The sequence below is a fragment of the Pseudopodoces humilis genome, chromosome 26, assembly GCF_049639895.1.
Source record: "Pseudopodoces humilis isolate 2021_Gansu_Grassland_sample_001 chromosome 26, ASM4963989v1, whole genome shotgun sequence".
In the NCBI taxonomy this organism is placed as follows: domain Eukaryota; kingdom Metazoa; phylum Chordata; class Aves; order Passeriformes; family Paridae; genus Pseudopodoces; species Pseudopodoces humilis.
The window spans coordinates 6,000,722-6,018,085 of NC_142225.1; the positions used below are offsets into that span (position 1 = coordinate 6,000,722).

Below are 17,364 nucleotides of genomic sequence, written 5' to 3' on the forward strand. Positions count from 1 at the left end.
CAGCGGTACCTGACCATTCCTGGTGTGTAGATCAGGGGACAGCTGCTCCTGGGGTAAAACACCCGTGTTAGCCCTGCTCTGTAAAAGCATGCTGAGCTAGGACAGTTCTGGGAGCAACCGGGAAGAGACGCAGGGAGATATTGGGCTGAACTCCAGGCCAAGCTCTGAAGGATCTTTGATCTCTCCTCAGATGGGTCAGCACAACAGCCACGGTTCATCCTCCCTGCATTCCTGCTGCCCACAGGGAAATTCAGGGGTGCTTTGGGCTGGCTCTGTTTGTGCTGGGATGCTGGGGAGCTGTGGCAGGAGACACCGGCGGTGCTGCTCACGCTCCTGGCCGGGGCTGTGCCCTCCCCGGCTCCCCTGGAAGGAGTCTCGAGATGCCCAACCCGCAGGAGGGGTCCTGGGGCAGCTCAGGGCTGGGGGGATTTAAAAACGGAGCAAAGTGGCAGAGCAGCTGGGTGAGAACTGCTCCAGCTTGGGAGCTCCAGCGTGAGAAGGGTCAGTCGTGCCTGCAGTGTCCCTGCAGCCGGTCCCCTCTGGCTGTGCCTCTGCTGCCTTCCCAGCAGCGGCACAGATGCCAAACAAATGACTCTTCCCAGCCCTCTGCAGCGTTTGGTGTTTTTTTTTTTCCTCTTGAGTTTCTACCAGCCTGTGCTGGAGCGTGTGGCAGCACGTTGGGGTAGGCAGCTGACGGGAAATAAAGTCTTTTTCCATGCTCTTGGCTGGGAAACTGCTCCTCTTTGGAGCTGTGGAGGTGATAATCCAGGGATAACTCATTTGTGCAATCAGATGTTACCTGTCTGTAGCTGATCATCCAAAGTGTTCACTCTGACACGACACACAGAGCACTGATCCTGCTCCTTCGGGCAGACAAACAGCACCAACCTCTGCACTGCAGCGGTTCCTAGAAATTATTCTTTTAGTTTTACTTCTCTCTGCCTATATTTACCTCTAGCTGCATCATTTTTATGGAATCAAATGAAGAGATCTTTTTGCTGCTAAAGTGTCCCTTCTGAAGTGGCATCCCTCTGGCTGAGGGACAGCAGCTCTCTCAGTGCAGTCTGCAGAGCACACAGAGGATGTGCAGAGGAATTTTCATACCAGGAGCTATGGGATTTACTTTATTTCAGTGCCAAATTTACATCACTGTTTTATCAACACGACTGTGTGGCACGATACCTGCAGCAGCAGCAGCTGGGCTTTGTGCTCCAGGTCTCTGACAGCCCTTTGTTCCCAGCTGGAGAAGATTGCAGTCATCAAACAAAAAGGAACCATTTTCTCTCCTGGGAACAGATCACCAAGTTCCCATAAGGCAAAACAAAATTATGCAATGAGTCAAGACAATGTCCTGGGCATGTGGAGTCTTGCTGAGTGCTCTCAGCACTCACATTCCAGTGAGTGCTCCGTGCAGGAGAGCAGCACAAAATGGTGGAGAGGCTTCAGCCCAGCACATCCCAAACTCCCAAACTCCCAAACAAGGAATGAATCCTTCCCACCCCGTCCGGGCAGCACCGCTGGGCCCTGGGGCTCTTTGTGACCCAGGGAGAGCTCCTGGCCTCACCAGCCAAGATAATTCCAAAAATGATATAAAATAATTGATAAACAGGAGTGTGGCTACCAAAGGCTTTGTCCCAGAAGCTGTAGTGAAGAGGAAAATGGGGAGGGTGGATTTACTGGTGCTTTTCTGCTGGGCAGCCCTGGAGCTGCTCTGCTGTGATGAGGCAACTCCGAGTCAGGGGCTGAAGCGCTCCCAAAAAGGAAGGGTTGAGTTCATTATTTTGTTACATTCTTCAAGGCACGAGGATAGACAAGAATATCATTATATAAAAATGCTTTAACTGAAATGGAACAGTCTTCAATTCTGTGGCAGCTTCTCTGGCCCTTCCCATCCATCTCCAGGCTGTGTTGTCTCTATCCTCTCTTTGCTCTTCTTTTAAATGAAACCAGACCTTGCCTGAGTATCCTTCCATGTAAAAGTGTAAGGTTGTATTATACTCCTGCAAATCTCTGTGTATATATAAAAATAAATATATAAAAATAGATATAAATATATATAGATATATAGATATATACAGATATACACACACTGCTAGGTTACCTGCAGGTGTGAGTGGATTCAGACCAAATCCCACTCTTACAGCACAGCATGAATTGCTCTACTGTTCTTCAATATCAAATTCAAATTTCAGCCTGGTTCTTAGCCAGTATTCTTCCATCAGAGAGGCTCTTCTTATCTAACCAACACCAAGAAAAGTTCCAAAAAAGTGAGCAGCTTAAATCTATCTGGGCCTTGGCATTAGGATAAGAGAATCTATGGTTTCCTATTAATGCTGCTCCAATCCTCTTAATGAAGATATTGGGCTGGCTTGGGCACATTTATAGCTCAGGTCATTCTTTCCAGTGAACTGGTAATGGTTGGGTTCAGAACAAGTGGTTTGGGGTGCAGGAAAGCTGGAAAGGGCTCCCCAGGAACAGGAAAGGGCTCTGGGTGTGCTGAGAGGCTGAGCCGTGCTGCACAGAAAGGAAGAGCCCAGGGAAGAGCTGCACTTTGTGCCTGTAATCAAAGCAATAAATGAGATTCAGGGGGAAGGGGTAAGCAGGAGAATTTCCATGGACACAAAGAGAGGACAGAAATAAGGAGAATATGCTCTAAAAATACAGAAATAAACAATTCCTTCTCTTTTTAACTGTAAGATGGAGATGTGCCAATAAGAGGAATGTGTGTACCTAGGTGCCTTCACTGTCTCACAGCCTTCAGGAGGCATTCAGTGAATTTAATCCATCAGCAGCTTTTTTAATGGAAGCGTTAGTTTTCTCAGGATTCCCTGTCTGTAGTTCTGTCCTGTGAAGCACTGAGCAGCCCCACAGGCATTGCAAAGCCAGCATTGCAAAGATGAATGTTCCTTCCCTGTAATCCCTTTTTTCCCCTGGAAAACTCCACAGGACAGAGAATGGGGCTGTGAGTTGTGTGTAAAGGGAAACTCTGCTCCCAAATTCTTTGACAGCGAGGCATTAATGTGTAGAAAGACCCTGAGCCCCGGGACTTTGCTCCTAAATAGGGCACAGCTCAGAACATCTGAAGGTCTCTGGGGCTGATGGGTGGGAATCTCCTAATGATCTTTAGTTATTTTTATCCGTGCTCGGGGCAGAGGAGCCACTCTGAGATCTCCCCCAGAGCGCACGGAGCTGCCAGGAGCGGGGAAGGGGAGAGGAACGGGAGAATAAAGCACAAAAAAGGGAAGGTGGCACAGCAAGACACAGCATTAACATCGGAGAAGGGCACGAGACAGCGAGGAGAAAAACAACAAAGGACTTTGGCAGGGTTTTTTTCTTCTTTTCCTTCTGATTTTAATCCTGAGGAAAATGGGCCAGCAGTTCACCAATGCTGAAGGGGAGCAGGGAGAGATTGATGTTGCGGAGCTGCAGGAATGGTATAAGAAATTTGTGGTGGAATGTCCCAGTGGGACCCTCTTCATGCACGAGTTCAAGCGGTTCTTCGGGGTCCAGGACAACCAGGAGGCAGCAGAGTATGTGGAGAACATGTTCAGGGCTTTTGACAAGAATGGGGTAAGTGCTGAGGAGGTCTTGCAGTTATTTGTGTGGTGATTTCCGAATCTGTCTTGTGCAGTGGGGAGGTGTTTGGGCTGTGCCCACCCCTCATGGACTGGGGGCAGGACAGGGAGCACAGGCCAGCCTGGATTTATCTCAAATCTCCTCCTAAATTAAGGTCAGAATGTCCCCTTAAGGGACTAAGGGTGGATAAAATGTTGAAACTTAGGCAGTCACACTTATAGCCAAGGCTCCCACATGGCAAAAGTATTTCTCTGTTGAGGTGGAGAGAAATGAGAGTGCAGGAAAATCCTCCTCAGGCTTGTTCTGTGCTGGAGGAAGTGTCTGTATCGAGTACCATCAGGTGGTTTGTAATAAAACATTGAATTTAGCTTTGCTTCCAAAACAAAGGAATGCTGAACAATTCAGACATTCTGGTTTTGATTCCCTTTGCCATTATTTGTTATGGGACTCCTGGGGAAAGTGGGTGTTCTGGTTCAGTGACAGCTCCTGCACGCCCTGCCCAGCTCAGCAGCCTCAGCAGCACTTGCCAAATGGCTCCATCAGACTTTTCCTGAAGCTCTGCATCATATTCCAGCTGTGGGCATGTTTGTTCCTTCTATCAACACAGGAGAAGGGGACTCAGGTTGTTCATCTCTGATCAAATCATCTCCCTTAAAATCCCTTTGAAAATAGGGTCAAAATCACGTTGAAGTGGCAGCAAAATTCACTTTGTGGGAAAGGATTCTTAAAGGCCGTGGAAAATGTTGGCAGGTCAGGCTTGTCTCAGAATTCCAAGTCATAAAAACCCAAATTCCTGCAAAAAATGAAAGCTTCAGGTCCCAAATTCTGTTATGAAAGCTGTGGAGAAAAGGTAGCAGAGCAAACTGTGCATTAAAGAAGAAGTCCCATTCCTCTTTTACAGGAGTTTTCCCCCCAGGACAGGGAATCTGTTTTTAAGGGATGCTGGTGCATGGCAGGATGGGGAGGAGGAGCCCAGGCTGGCTGCACTGGGGTGTGGCTGTGCCTGCTGCTGCTCCTGAACTGCTGCAAACCTTCCCTGAAGTCCCAAACAAATCCCTGTCCCGTGCAGGCTCCTCCTGGCAGGCTGAACCAGGCTTTGTGGAAGCTGTAAAACACTTTTCTATCAAAGTCCCAGCCAGCCCAGTGACATCCAGCTGCTGCTCCTCTCTTGCCACAGGATAACACCATCGATTTTCTGGAGTACGTAGCTGCCTTGAATCTTGTTTTACGAGGAAAACTGGAACACAAGCTGAGGTGGACGTTCAAAGTGTATGACAAGGATGGGAACGGCTGCATAGATAAACCTGAGCTGCTGGAAATTGTTGAGGTAAGTGGGCATTGCCCAATCCCCTTTTTGAGCAATCCCTGCTCTTTGGCAATGTTATGAGGTGTATGGGGTTTGTGATAATCGGGTTTCAAGGCTGTGGATGGTGATGAAGTGAGAATGCCTGCCTTGGCAGAGGGCTGAGAGTCACTGTGGGTGTGTGCTGGGGTCCCAGGGCTCTGCTCTGCCTTTCCTTCCAGCCCCTCCTCACCGAGTGCTGGCCTGGGGAGGAGGATTCCTTGGTGAGATTGAGGTACCAGTTAGCACCCACCTCGGTACTGCTGCCTGTCTGGGGCTCTGCTGAGTCCTGCCCTTGCTTTTAGCCATAAAAAAACTAAAAGCTAAAAGCTAAAAGCTAAAAGCCACGCTTGTAGAGCAGGGCGAGGTGGGAGCTGCTCTCTCCCAGGGGACACAACAAGGGAGAGCACCTCGAGTAGCACCAGGGCAGGTTTAGATGATTATTAGGAAAAATGTCTTGACTGAAAGTGTTGTCCAGCCCTGACACTGGGACCAGCAGCCCTGCAGGGATATAAAAGCTGTGACTTTTATATAAAAGATGTGATATAAAAGATGTGATATAACAGATGTGATATAACAGATGTGATATAAAAGATGTGATATAAAAGATGTGATATAACAGATGTGATATAAAAGATGTGATATAACAGATGTGATATAACAGATGTGATATAAAAGATGTGATATAACAGATGTGATATAAAAGATGTGATATAAAAGATGTGATATAAAAGATGTGACACTTGGGGACAGGGGTTAGGGGTGGCCTTGGCAGGGCTGGGGGAACAGTTGTGCTGGATGATCCTGAAGGGCTTTTCCAAGCTGAGGGATGCTGTGGGGCTGAGCAGACAGCCAGGCACAAGCACCTGTGCCCTTCCCAAGGTGAAACCCCTCGGTGGCTGTGCTGCAGCACCACAGGGGCTGTTCCCCCGGCCAGCAGAGCTCGGGAGCACTGCTCGTCCCCCATGTGAGCATCTCAGGGCAGTGAGCAGCAGGAGCTGCCCCTGGGGGTGAGCAGCTGGTCCCTGCAGCAGCTGGGACAGCAGGGCAGCCGGTCTGGGCCACGCTCCATTAAAGTTTTGAGGTCAGCCAGGAATTGCCCAGAACTGTGAGGCCACTGCTAATCCTCTCTCTGGGAACACTTCAGACAAAACCCTTCAGCTTGGGCACTGAAGGTAACAATGGACAGGGGGAATAAAGTCTGACCCTTTCCCGTGGCGAAGGGGAGCAGAAACTGTGGGTCAGGAGGTTTGCTAAGCCAGCTTTGATCTGCAGACAGCCTCACAGAGAGGGCTGTGCTAGCCCAGGTCAGCCTGGCTTTGGATGGCAGCAAAAAATCCAACTCGAGGCTTATGACTTTTGCCATCTGTGAAATTCTCGCTTTGTTCTTTGCAAAAGGAGCCCTGAGGTCTGAGCAATTTGTGTGAGAGAATTTGTGTGAGGAGGGCAGCAGCTCACAGAGCAGAGGAGGTAATTAATGTGCAGCCAGTGTAGGCATAACAGGTTCTGCTCCAGATCTGAGGCTGCTGAGGGACAGATCTTTCCAGAAAGGTTAAACCCCCAGCCTTTGAGGAAGACCTCCACAGTGATGGGATGACAACAGAGTTCACTGCTTTTCCTGTTCCAGTCCCTTTCCTAATTTGTGAGCTCCTTGCAGTCTATCTACAGGCTGAAGAAGGTGTGCTGGTCGGACGTGGAGGACAGGACCCCGCTGCTGACACCAGAGGAGGTGGTGGACAGGATATTCCAGCTGGTGGATGAGAACGGGGATGGTGAGTGATGGGTGAGATGGTGAGTGATGACTCCTGCCTGCTGAGAGCTCACCTCAGCTGGGCTGCCTGCCTTTGATCACTCTTGTGGTGCTCACAGTGGACAGCTTCTTGTTCCACAGAGTCAGAAGTGTCTTGGTGGAGCAGGGTGAAATCTTCTCCGTTGTTATTTTAATGTAAAATACCGAGGAGTCACTGCTGGGGCTGGGTTTTGGTGCCACCCAGATGCCATCCTCTGCCAGGTCCCAGGGCCAGCACAAGAGCTGAGTGCCTCAGATCGTGTGTGATTAGCGTTTTATCTGACACAGATAAAATTGGGATTGTTCCTGCCTCCTCCTGTGTTATCTCGGAGTGCTGAGTGCCCCTCTGTGCCCCTCTCACCCACAGGGCAGCTGTCCCTTGACGAGTTCATTGATGGAGCCAGGAAGGACAAGTGGGTGATGAAGATGCTGCAAATGGATGTGAACCCCGGGGGATGGATCACGGAGCAGAGGAGAAAGAGTGCTTTGTTCTGAGAAAATGCGGCTTTGGCACGGCTGAAATGGTGATGCTGACTCCCAGGTGTGACCCTCCCTCTAGCCTTTTAATTCTTTCCTTTTAATTCCATCTCAGCATCTTGAGTGCTTTCAGGAGCCGTTTGTGTAAAACGTGCTGAGCGCTGCTGGTACCCGGAGACTGTTTCTGGCCCGTGAATAATCCTGCTGTGTACACAGGACTGTGTTTGCCAGCTCTGCTTTTTGGTTACACCCCAAGAAACAAACTTTCTGTGGCTTCCTGCAGCAGGGGCCGAGCAGGGCTTGGGGCTGGTGGCAGATGGGGAGTGAGGAGTGGGGCTGGTGCTGCTGGTCCAGCTCATTCCTGCTCTGCCAGCACCCAGAGCAGCCCAGGAGCTGCTGCTGGATGTTCAGGGCTCTCTGTGTGTGGTTTGTAGCCTCTACTGCTGCTCGTGCCAGATTCCTGCAGGCACCAAAAACGAGATTTGGATCGGAGCAGTGGCCAGGACAACACACAGAGCTGAGGGAAGCGATGTGAGGGCTGGGCAGGAGGAGCAGCAGCTCCATCCTCTCCCTCCTGGGGACCAGAGCCTGCTCCTTGTGCCTGCTCAGAGGCTCAGGGGCTGGGGGATGCTGGCTCCAAGGGCTGACACTTCACAGCTCAGGGGGCAGAACAGCACTGCTGTGCTCAGCTCCCTTCCAGTTCTCCTGGAATCCTGGAATCTTCCCTGTTCTCACGGAGTCACCACCCTGCAGCAGCTTCTCCTGCTCTGGAAGGGTGGCTGAGCTCAGGGAGCGCCAGGATTTCACTGCTCTGGGAAAAGTGTGGGAGCAGAGATGAGGGGAGAGCAGAGTCTGCAGTGAGAGGATCTGTGCTGCTCCAGTGGCAGGAACACAGAATCTTAAATCATTGATGGTTTGGGTTGGGAGGAGCTTTAAAACTCCTCGATTTCCAATCCCCCTGCCCCGGGCAGGGATGTCACATCAGGTCGCTCCAAGCCCTGCCCAAACTGGCCTTGAAATGTGGAAAAAGTGACAAAAATTCCAGTGCAGTGGTTTTACACTGGACTTAATTTAGCCCCAGACTAGAGATATAAAATTTACACAAGTTGCAGGCTGAGCTCTGCTGTTCCAACCCATGTTTCTACATAGATGTATGTGGGAAAAGAATTTGGGTTGAATCAATATTTTGGTTCTCCTTGATTGGATTTACTGGTTCATTTACAAGAAAAAAACTCCCCAGGAAAATAATAAAAGTTTGTTTGCTCCATTTAATTTTTCCCATGGGATCAGTGGGCCAGGTCATACCAATGAAAAGATTTACAACCCCTTTTTGTGGCCTTTAATTAGGACTGTAGTAACTGTCATTAGCTGATTAGTTTGCTGGTTTGTGGTCTTGTCAGTTTACCCAGTGTTTAAATTCCACGGGGAAGTGTTCAGGATTAGACACAATCAGTGCTAGAGTTCAGCTCGTGCACATTTCCACTTTGAAATAGCTTTTCTATGAGTTCTCTGTAAATACCGAGCAGTTTGTGGTGTGCTGACTTATCAGAGCTGATTAGACTTGTGCTTTCTGCTGCTCTCAGGCAGCTGCTCACAGCTCTCTCTAGTCAATAGTTTATCAGCCCAAGATCTGAAAGAAAAATCTGACTTCTGACTTGAGAGCCTCTAAGAAAACATTCACTTCTATCCATTTTCCAACCTGTGAAAAAATGTTTTCACTGGAGGATACAAATCTCTAAGAATTCCTTGCATTTCAGCACCTCAACCGAGGTAACACCCCCTGCTCCTTGCAGGGTTTTAGGGAGGCTGTTTTAGTTGACAGAATTGCATTTTGCTGGTTCAAATCCTGCAGCTCTGCTCTCCTGGCCAGCCCAGGCTCTGCAGGGGCTGTTTGGGACCCCCAGACCTGCTGAGCACTGCTACAGCTGTTGCTGGAAGTTTTGTAAACCACGAATTGAATAAAGAAATATTTATTAAAAACCTTTGTTTCATAGTATTTATTTGTTAATTAGGTGAAGATCTGTGTAAGCAGCTGAGTGTCTGACTGAAACTGTGGCCTGTGAGTGTGATCTGTTGAATTTAGGGGAGGAGCTGATGGAACAGCTGGGTAAGGCAGAGATAAGGCAGAGATGACGATGAAGGAGCCTCTTCTGTTTAACTTCCGTGTGATGACAGCAAAAACCATGAGAGTATAATTAAAAACACGATGTTTCTCAATGGAACTGGAAACGGGTGCTTAAAATAAAGTGAGCTGAGTTCTGCAGCCAGGACTGAACAGGACCCTGAGGGCTCAGGATGGTGCCCTGTGCTGGGGCCTGGGCAGATGGAGGTGCAGGGGATGTGTTTGTGTCAGAGCTGGCAGAACCCAATGGAAAATTGTTCCTCTTATCAATTGTGTAATCTTTGGCCAAGAAATCTCAGGTGCTTTGGCCCGGGTGCTGTTTTAAAGCCCTGGGTATAAATACCCTGATCTCCTCCCAAACTCCATTCAACACTCACATCAGGCTGTTGATGTCAGGCATTTTGCATAATCCGTTTTCCAGACTTAGGGCCCAGCTGGAATTGGATTTGACTGATCGGATTTCTTTCTGCTCTAAAGTGGGAAACAGGATGGCTTGGAAAAGGCAAATGCCACCTGACTTTTCTGGGCTACCATCTGCTCGGTGTTTGATGCCCCTGCGGCTGGGCAGGACCAAAGGTGGAATAATCAGGTTGGAAGGCTGGAGCTGGAGCTGTTGTTGAAGGGAAGAGGGAACAGGAGCCAAGGAGGCGTCACATCCTAAAATACTGCGGGAGATGCATCCCTGGAGGAATCTCTGAGCAGCAGGGATGGAGGAGGAGAGAGGACCCTGCAGCCAGCTCTGTGCCCAGCCCTGCCCTGTGAGCAGCTGAGCTTTGGGCAGGGGTAGGGTTTGTGTCCAGGTCATTCCCGAAGCACCTGGGGCCAGGTTCCCTTGGAAAATGTCCTGTGGAAAGGCAGAGTGACCTCCTCAGCCCCGTGCTGGGCACTGCAGGCACTGCCTGTGCTCTCAGTGCTTTTCACGGCGCCTGTCCTCAGCTGTGCAAAATTCCTTTCCTTCCTTTCCTCCCTTTCCTCCTTTATTCTCCTTCTTTCTTTCCTTCCCACCTTCCTGCCTGCCCTTCCTTCATTTCCTTCCCTTTCTCTCCTTGCTGTCCTTCATTTTCCTTTCCTCCCTCCTTCCCTCTATTTATTCTTTTGTTCAGAGCTCAGTGCACCTCAGGAGCTCACAAAGTGTCACCCCTGAAGCTCCTGCACTGGAGGATGCTCAGGGAGCTGAGGAGCGCTGGGGCAGAGCGGCCGGATCCTGCGGGAAGGGGCCTTGGGAGCGCCTGGAGAGTGGCTCCGAGCCTGGGGCTGCTGGGGGGCAATTCCCTGGGTTTGGGGTGATTCCCCCGAGTTTGGGGTGATTCCCTGGGTTTGGGGCGATTCCTCGGGTTTGGGGCGATTCCCCCGAGTTTGGGGTGATTCCCTCGGGTTTGGGGTGATTCCCTGGGTTTGGGGTGATTCCTCCGGGTTTGGGGTGATTCCCTGGGTTTGGGGTGATTCCTCCGGGTTTGGGGTGATTCCCTGGGTTTGGGGCGATTCCCTGGGTTTGGGGTGATTCCCTGGGTTTGGGGTGATTCCTCCGGGTTTGGGGTGATTCCCTGGGTTTGGGGTGATTCCCTCGGGTTTGGGGTGATTCCCCCGGGTTTGGGGTGATTCCCCCGGGTTTGGGGTGATTCCCTCGGGTTTGGGGTGATTCCCTGGGTTTGGGGCGATTCCCTGGGTTTGGGGTGATTCCCTCGGGTTTGGGGTCCCGGGGCCGCTCCGGTCGAGGCCGGCAGGGGGCGCTGCGGGACGGGCGGACACGGCGGGAACAGCGGGATCCCAAAAAGCGGGATGGGAACAGAGATCCCAAAAAGCGGGATGGGAACAGAGATCCCAAAAAGCGGGATGGGAACAGAGATCCCAAAAAGCGGGATGGGAACAGAGATCCCAAAAAGCGGGATGGGAACAGAGATCCCAAAAAGCGGGATGGGAACAGAGATCCCAAAAAGCGGGATGGGAACAGCGGGATCCCAAAAAGCGGGATGGGAACAGAGATCCCAAAAAGCGGGATGGGAACAGAGATCCCAAAAAGCGGGATGGGAACAGAGATCCCAAAAAGCGGGATGGGAACAGATCCCAAAAAGCGGGATGGGAACAGAGATCCCAAAAAGCGGGATGGGAACAGAGATCCCAAAAAGCGGGATGGGAACAGATCCCAAAAAGCGGGATGGGAACAGAGATCCCAAAAAGCGGGATGGGAACAGATCCCAAAAAGCGGGATGGGAACAGATCCCAAAAAGCGGGATGGGAACAGAGATCCCAAAAAGCGGGATGGGAACAGATCCCAAAAAGCGGGATGGGAACAGAGATCCCAAAAAGCGGGATGGGAACAGATCCCAAAAAGCGGGATGGGAACAGAGATCCCAAAAAGCAGGATGGGAACAGCGAGAGGGACCAGGATGGAAGGTGGATGGGGCAGGGATGGGGACAGGGACAGCCCTTGCAGAATATCTGGATTTATAAACAGAAATGTGGCCGGTGACAGCTGCTCCCTGCAGCTCCTGGGTGCAGAGGGGAGCTCGGGCACTGCCCCTGCCCAGGGGATGCTCACAAAGTGAGCTCAGCTCCCTCCTCGTGCTGCTGCAGAGCCAAAGGGCTCTGAGTTTTGTGCTGGGGGTTTGGTTTTGCTGCGAGAAGGAGAGTTCCACTCTGAGTGAACAGCTCAGCCCACCTGTAATGGGGTTTGCAGTGCCCATGGAGAGCTCCTGTCCTGTCCTGTCCTGTCCTGTCCTGTCCTGTCCTGTGCTTGGTGAGCCCAAGAACAGCCCCAGAGCAGCTGTTCCTGTACTTGTGTGAGCCACTAAATCTGTCCTGCTGGAAACAGAGGGATTCACTGGAAGAGAGAACAGGCACGACCAGAAATAATACTGTAAAACATCTTTATTAGTTCACCGTAGTACTGGAAGTAGAAAAGCTTCCAGGTAAAACTCTGTCAGATGAAAAAGACACACAGGAAAAACGGCCAGGAAGCTGTTTATGAATTGCAAACACCCAGTGCTAAATAACAAAACTCTCAGCTGGGCAAGAGATCCTCGCTGGTGTCCTGTGCTGCCTCACCACGCCTGGGGCTCAGGGCTGAGGAGCATCCAGAGGCTGCGGGGGCTGAACCCCGGCCCCTGCCCCGACCCCAGCCGGGGCACCCAGCAGGAATCCTCGAGTCTCACCCCTCTGTAGCAGCTCCCCCCCAAACCCCACACAGACGTGGGGGTCAAAGCCTCCCACTGCTCCTTTTCCCGGTGGTAAAACATGCAGGAATCATCTCCCTCTCGGTTTCTGCATTGCTGATTCTGCTTATCTGGAAGCGCTTCCTTCCTTCCAGATGCCTCAGGGAGAAACGTTTTCTTACAGTCCGGGGGGGGGGTTGGTAAAAAAAGGCACCATTCGATGTTTTTAATGCTTTTAGACAAAGAAAAGCCACTGCATTCACCCCTCCCCTTTCTCTAGTTCATAAATGCTTTAACTCAGTTATCACTAATCACTGCTGACCAAACAATAACGAATGAGGGAAGGAGGGACCAGAACCGGTGATAGATTGTTCTGGAATTACAAAAGGAAGGAGAAGCTTTGGAGCTGCTTTTCCAGGACCCCTCTCACCCGGGCCAAGTCCTGGGCAGCCCCGGGGCTGGACCCCACTGAGGGGTGTCAGCCACGACCTCGGTGGGAATTTTGGGGTGTTCTCGGAGGGTTCTTGACCTGCAGAGCCTCGAGCTGCTCCCCCTGCCCGGGCAGCAGTGGCTGTCCCCTCCCCGAGCTCAGCAGCAGCGTCCAGAGGCCCCGAGGCCATCCAGGGTCAGTGTGGGACCCTCTCCTGGCAGAGACCTCTCCTCTCAGCGCTGCCTGTCCGTGGGAGCTGCAGCCCCCAGCCCAGCCCAGCTGCCAGGGGAGGCCAGGGACAGCGTCCTGCCAGCTACTGGGCAGCCTGGGCGTCCTGCCCCGCCTCGTGTGGGTTCTTGCCGTCGTTCTGGATCAGCCTCACGATGTGTGTGAGGTCCAGGCTGCGGGTCAGGATGTCCAGCAGCATCTTGTCCTTCTGCACGCCCTCCATGAACTCCTCCAGGGACAGCTCCCCTGCAGGGCACACACACAAAGCTCTGCTGAGCCCTCGCTGCCCCCAGCACAGCCCTGAGCCCTGAGCTCTGCACTGTGCCCAAAGCCCCCCACAGATCCCACCCTGGCGGCCCGGAGGGGATGGGGAGCTCAGCCTTCACAGGAGCCACCCTGAGCCAGCTCTCCCTGCCTGGGGTGGGGGACATCCAGCACAGGAACTGCTCTGGCAGCCTGGGCTGCAGGGGAGGGGCGAGGCAGGAGCAGGGCAGTGCCCAAGGAAGGGCCTCACCATCTCCATTGATGTCGATTTTGTTGAACACCATGTCTGTGAACTCCTCCGCCGTCATCTTCTCGTTACAGCGGTTGATGGATCGAATGGCCTGGAGGGAACGAGGGGCACAGGCAATCACTGAGTGCTCTGCAGTCTGTGTCCGTCAGAGCGAGTGGCCAAGTGACCAGACATGAAAGGCCAAGCTCATTTTCAGGGCTAGAGCTTGCTTTCAGGTAGTCAGGCTTTGAAAGGAGTAAGTCCTGCCTAAAATACTGGAAATTAAAATCACCTAAACAGGCAATGAATGCTTTACAAGATTTAGTGGGCATGCTGGGGTAAGCCAGAAGCCATTGACCTCTGAAAACCCTGAGATTAAATTCAAGTGCTTATCTCAGCCCCAGTTTCAGTGAAGAGGGTTAAGCAAGCTGCCAGAGAGGACAGGGGTGTCCGAGGGGTGTGGGAGGCAGCTCCAGCCAGGAGCTGGACCAGGACAGCAGCTTTGGGCAGCAGCTTTGGGCAGTGGCTGCTGACCACGGGGTTCACTGGGCTGGAAGTTCCTGCTCCAGGCTCTCTGTCTCCCTCTCCCAGAGCCCACCTGTGGCAGGAATGGAAGAGCTGAGCCCACTCACTTTGATGATGTTCAGCAGCTCAGCCCGGTCGATGCAGCCGTTCCCATCCACGTCGTAGAGCTTGAAATACCACCTCAGCTTCTGATCCACCTTCCCCTTCAGCACCAGGCTCAGAGCTGCCACATATTCCATAAAATCTATGTAGCCATCCTAAAAGCAGAGGGTGAGAAGCTAAGGTGAGGTTAAAAGCAGAGAGTCAGGCAGTAAGGGATTTTCCTGGCCACTTTTGGAAGTCTCCCCTTGGAACTGGTCCCTCCACCTGAGACCAGGGAGGGGTCTGTGGAGCCTGTGGTGAAAGCTCCACTTTAATCCGTGCAGAAATGTTGTAGAATCACAGAATTATAAAATCATTAAGGCTGGGAAAGGCCTCCAGGATCATCAGGTCCAGCCTTGCACCGTTACCTGCTGGAAAGGCCCGGACTGGCTGGGTGGATCAGGCGTGGGGACTGAGAGCTGGCCTGTGCTCAGGGAATTAACACGCCTGGCATTAATTACCAGCCAAAGCAGTGGGAATTCAGAGGTCAGAGAGGTTTATGCAGATGAACCCTGATAAATTACCCAACCTCATCCTGCCTGCACACACCCACAGCTCCTCTCTCCTGAGGGGGTGTCCTTTCCAGGAGAGGAGAGAATTCAGGGGTGACCCCAGCACGCTGCTGACATTTCAGGCTGGGAAGGTGTTTCTCTGTCCCTGTGCCATTTCCACTTTTGGAACACAAACACTTTTATCTTTGACTTTCCTCCGGGGTGTTTTTCCAGCCCAGCTCACTCCACGGTGTTCGAGGTGTCCAGCTGGACCCAGGATGGTGGCACCACTGCAGAGCTGCTGGCCTGAGCTCCCAGGCCACCAAACTGCCCCCAGGCACTGCCCAGGATGCTCACAGTTTCCAGGAGGTTGTTAAAATGCCTCCTGCCCACCACAGAGCTTTCCCATGCTCTGAAGTGCCCTGCCAGGGCTCAGAAGCCGTGTGGATGTGGCACAGGGGACACAGCTCCGTGGTGACCCTGGCAGAGCTGGGCTAGCAGCTCTCCATGATCTCAGGAGCCCTTTCCAACCTCAATGATTCCATGGTTCCCACCGCAAACCAGGGCAGGGTTTTGTCAATGAGCAAAGGTTCCAGGGGAGATCATCTGCTTTATCCACTGCTGCAGGAGCCAGATTAGCTACAAATAGCACTAAACCCATTCCCAGCAGGATTTCCTGTGCATCAATTCCCTCTGCAGGCATGCATTCAGACACGGGCAGTGAGCAAGGGGAAGGTCAAGGGACAAACCAAACACCTGAAGGATTTAGTGCCCGATTTGCATTTTTGTCAATGGGATTAATGCCACTAAACCCTTTGGGTCGCCACAAAATAAATTCCTCATCTCGAAGAAGGTGCAATTTCGGGTCATTTGCAAGTAGAGGAGGATGCAGTTTCCTGTTAGAGACGCAGCATCCATCTGCTTCCCTGGCACAGCTCCTGAGCTGGGGGAGCAGCATTCCCAAATATCTGTTCTGGGACTGCATTCCCCAATCCCTGCTCCAGGACTGCCTGCTCTGGGGTCAAAGCCTCTCCACAGGGAGCCCGAGCTCCCCATCCATGGAATAAAATCGGCCCCAGTGCACTTTACATTTACATTTGCATTTCCATTTACTGCATTTACAGTTCCAAACAATGCAAACAGCCCATCCCTGCACGAGTGCAGCCCTTGTCCTCACTCACACAACATCCAGTGGCCAAGGATTAAAGGACACTTCATTTTAAAGGGATCAAAGACTGCCAGATAAAACCCCACTGTTTTAAAAGGAAAACATCAGTTCTGGGAGAGGAGCAGGCAGTGGCTAAAGAGTTTTTCTGGCGTTTTCCACGTTCCAGAGCTGATTCTCCAGTTTATGAGGCCACAGTAAATCAGGCTCAGAGCAGTTTGTCTCTCACACCCACCCAGCCCCAGCCCGGGGGATCCCAGGGCACAGCCGAGTGGGAAGGACAATATTTACCTTATTAAAGTCAAACGTCTCAAACATTTGCTCAACGTATTTGTTCGCTGCTGGACTCAGGTTTTTCAAGCCAAAAAACTGTTTGAACTCGTAGAGGGTGAGCTGGCCAGAAGGACACTCCGTCATGAACTTCTTGTACCACTGGTGGCACTCGGTGGTGCTCAGCTCCTCCACGCTTTTCCCGTCCATGTTCCCCATCTCCACACCAAGTGCTGGTCCCTTTGCAGCCAAAAACGGAGCGTTTGTGAAATTTAGGGGGGAAAAAAAATTCACAATTCTGCTTCTTTGCCTTCAAAGCCCAGAATTCCCCAGCACTGCAGGGGTCAGAGCATCAGGAAAACCTGAAGTGCCTGGTGCTGCCCAGATTCCAGCGGTGATGGACACAGGAGACTCGTCCTCCTGGGGAAACCCAAAAGCACAAAACCCTCTTTGGAGGGGAAGGTGATATTTAAGTAGCCAGCAAATCCCTCCCCAGCCAATAAGGTTGGGGGGCGGTGGGCTCCTGCCAGGCATTAAGAGTTCAGGGTTAAAATAGAAAAGAGGTAAAATGGGAAAGTCTTGCAGATTACAGGCCCAGCAGGAGATTAGGAGGGTGGAATTTTCTCTGTGATGAGCTAATCTCTTAATCCACTTCATTTATCGTTTTTGGGGGGGCTGGTGTCACATAAGCAACAACTTTTGCAGCAGAACCAGAATAAGAAGAATGAGGGAAAACTGCTCTGAGTCCTCTGTGCTGTTACTGCTTTTTGCTTTCCCTTCCCTCTGCCAGAGGATTCCAGAGAATTCCAGAATTCTGGGGCCTGGAATTCAGGGAGGGGGAAGTGCCACTTCAGGAGATGCACCAGGAGGGTAAATTTGGTGTGAGGAGACAAATATAGAAACGTAATTGAATGGGAAAGGTTTAAGTGCTTTAATTGCAGACAGCAGGAAAGGGAAGGGCCCTGTCCCCCTGCTCCAGGGGTTCCATGTCCAGCCTCAGTCCTGCCAATTGAGAGGTTTTTCCTCAAAATTGTCCCACTCTGCTCAGCCCAGCAGTGTGTCCTGGCTGCTGTGTTAAAAACCCAGCTCACACCAGGGCAGTTAGACACAGCTTTAAAGATTTTCCACGTAAATACAACCAAATCCAATGCTGTTCTCACTTT

General features: G+C 51.6%; 2 protein-coding genes across 2 annotated transcripts; one reads left to right on the top strand and one right to left on the bottom strand.

Moving 5' to 3' along the window:
* Positions 1-3,179: 3,179 nt before the first annotated feature.
* GUCA1B (guanylate cyclase activator 1B) lies at positions 3,180-9,095 on the top strand. The gene is made up of 4 exons (XM_005529286.2): positions 3,180-3,570; positions 4,754-4,903; positions 6,576-6,690; positions 7,075-9,095. The coding sequence occupies exons 1-4, from the start codon at positions 3,367-3,369 to the stop codon at positions 7,200-7,202; spliced, it is 597 nt and encodes a 198-aa protein (XP_005529343.1). The 5' UTR covers positions 3,180-3,366; the 3' UTR covers positions 7,203-9,095.
* Positions 9,096-12,227: 3,132 nt separating this feature from the next.
* Positions 12,228-16,619, bottom strand: GUCA1A (guanylate cyclase activator 1A). The gene is made up of 4 exons (XM_005529397.2): positions 16,223-16,619; positions 14,242-14,391; positions 13,631-13,721; positions 12,228-13,362 (listed from the first exon to the last, which is right to left on the bottom strand). The coding sequence occupies exons 1-4, from the start codon at positions 16,418-16,420 to the stop codon at positions 13,202-13,204; spliced, it is 600 nt and encodes a 199-aa protein (XP_005529454.1). The 5' UTR covers positions 16,421-16,619; the 3' UTR covers positions 12,228-13,201.
* Between the last annotated feature and the right edge of the window lie 745 nt (positions 16,620-17,364).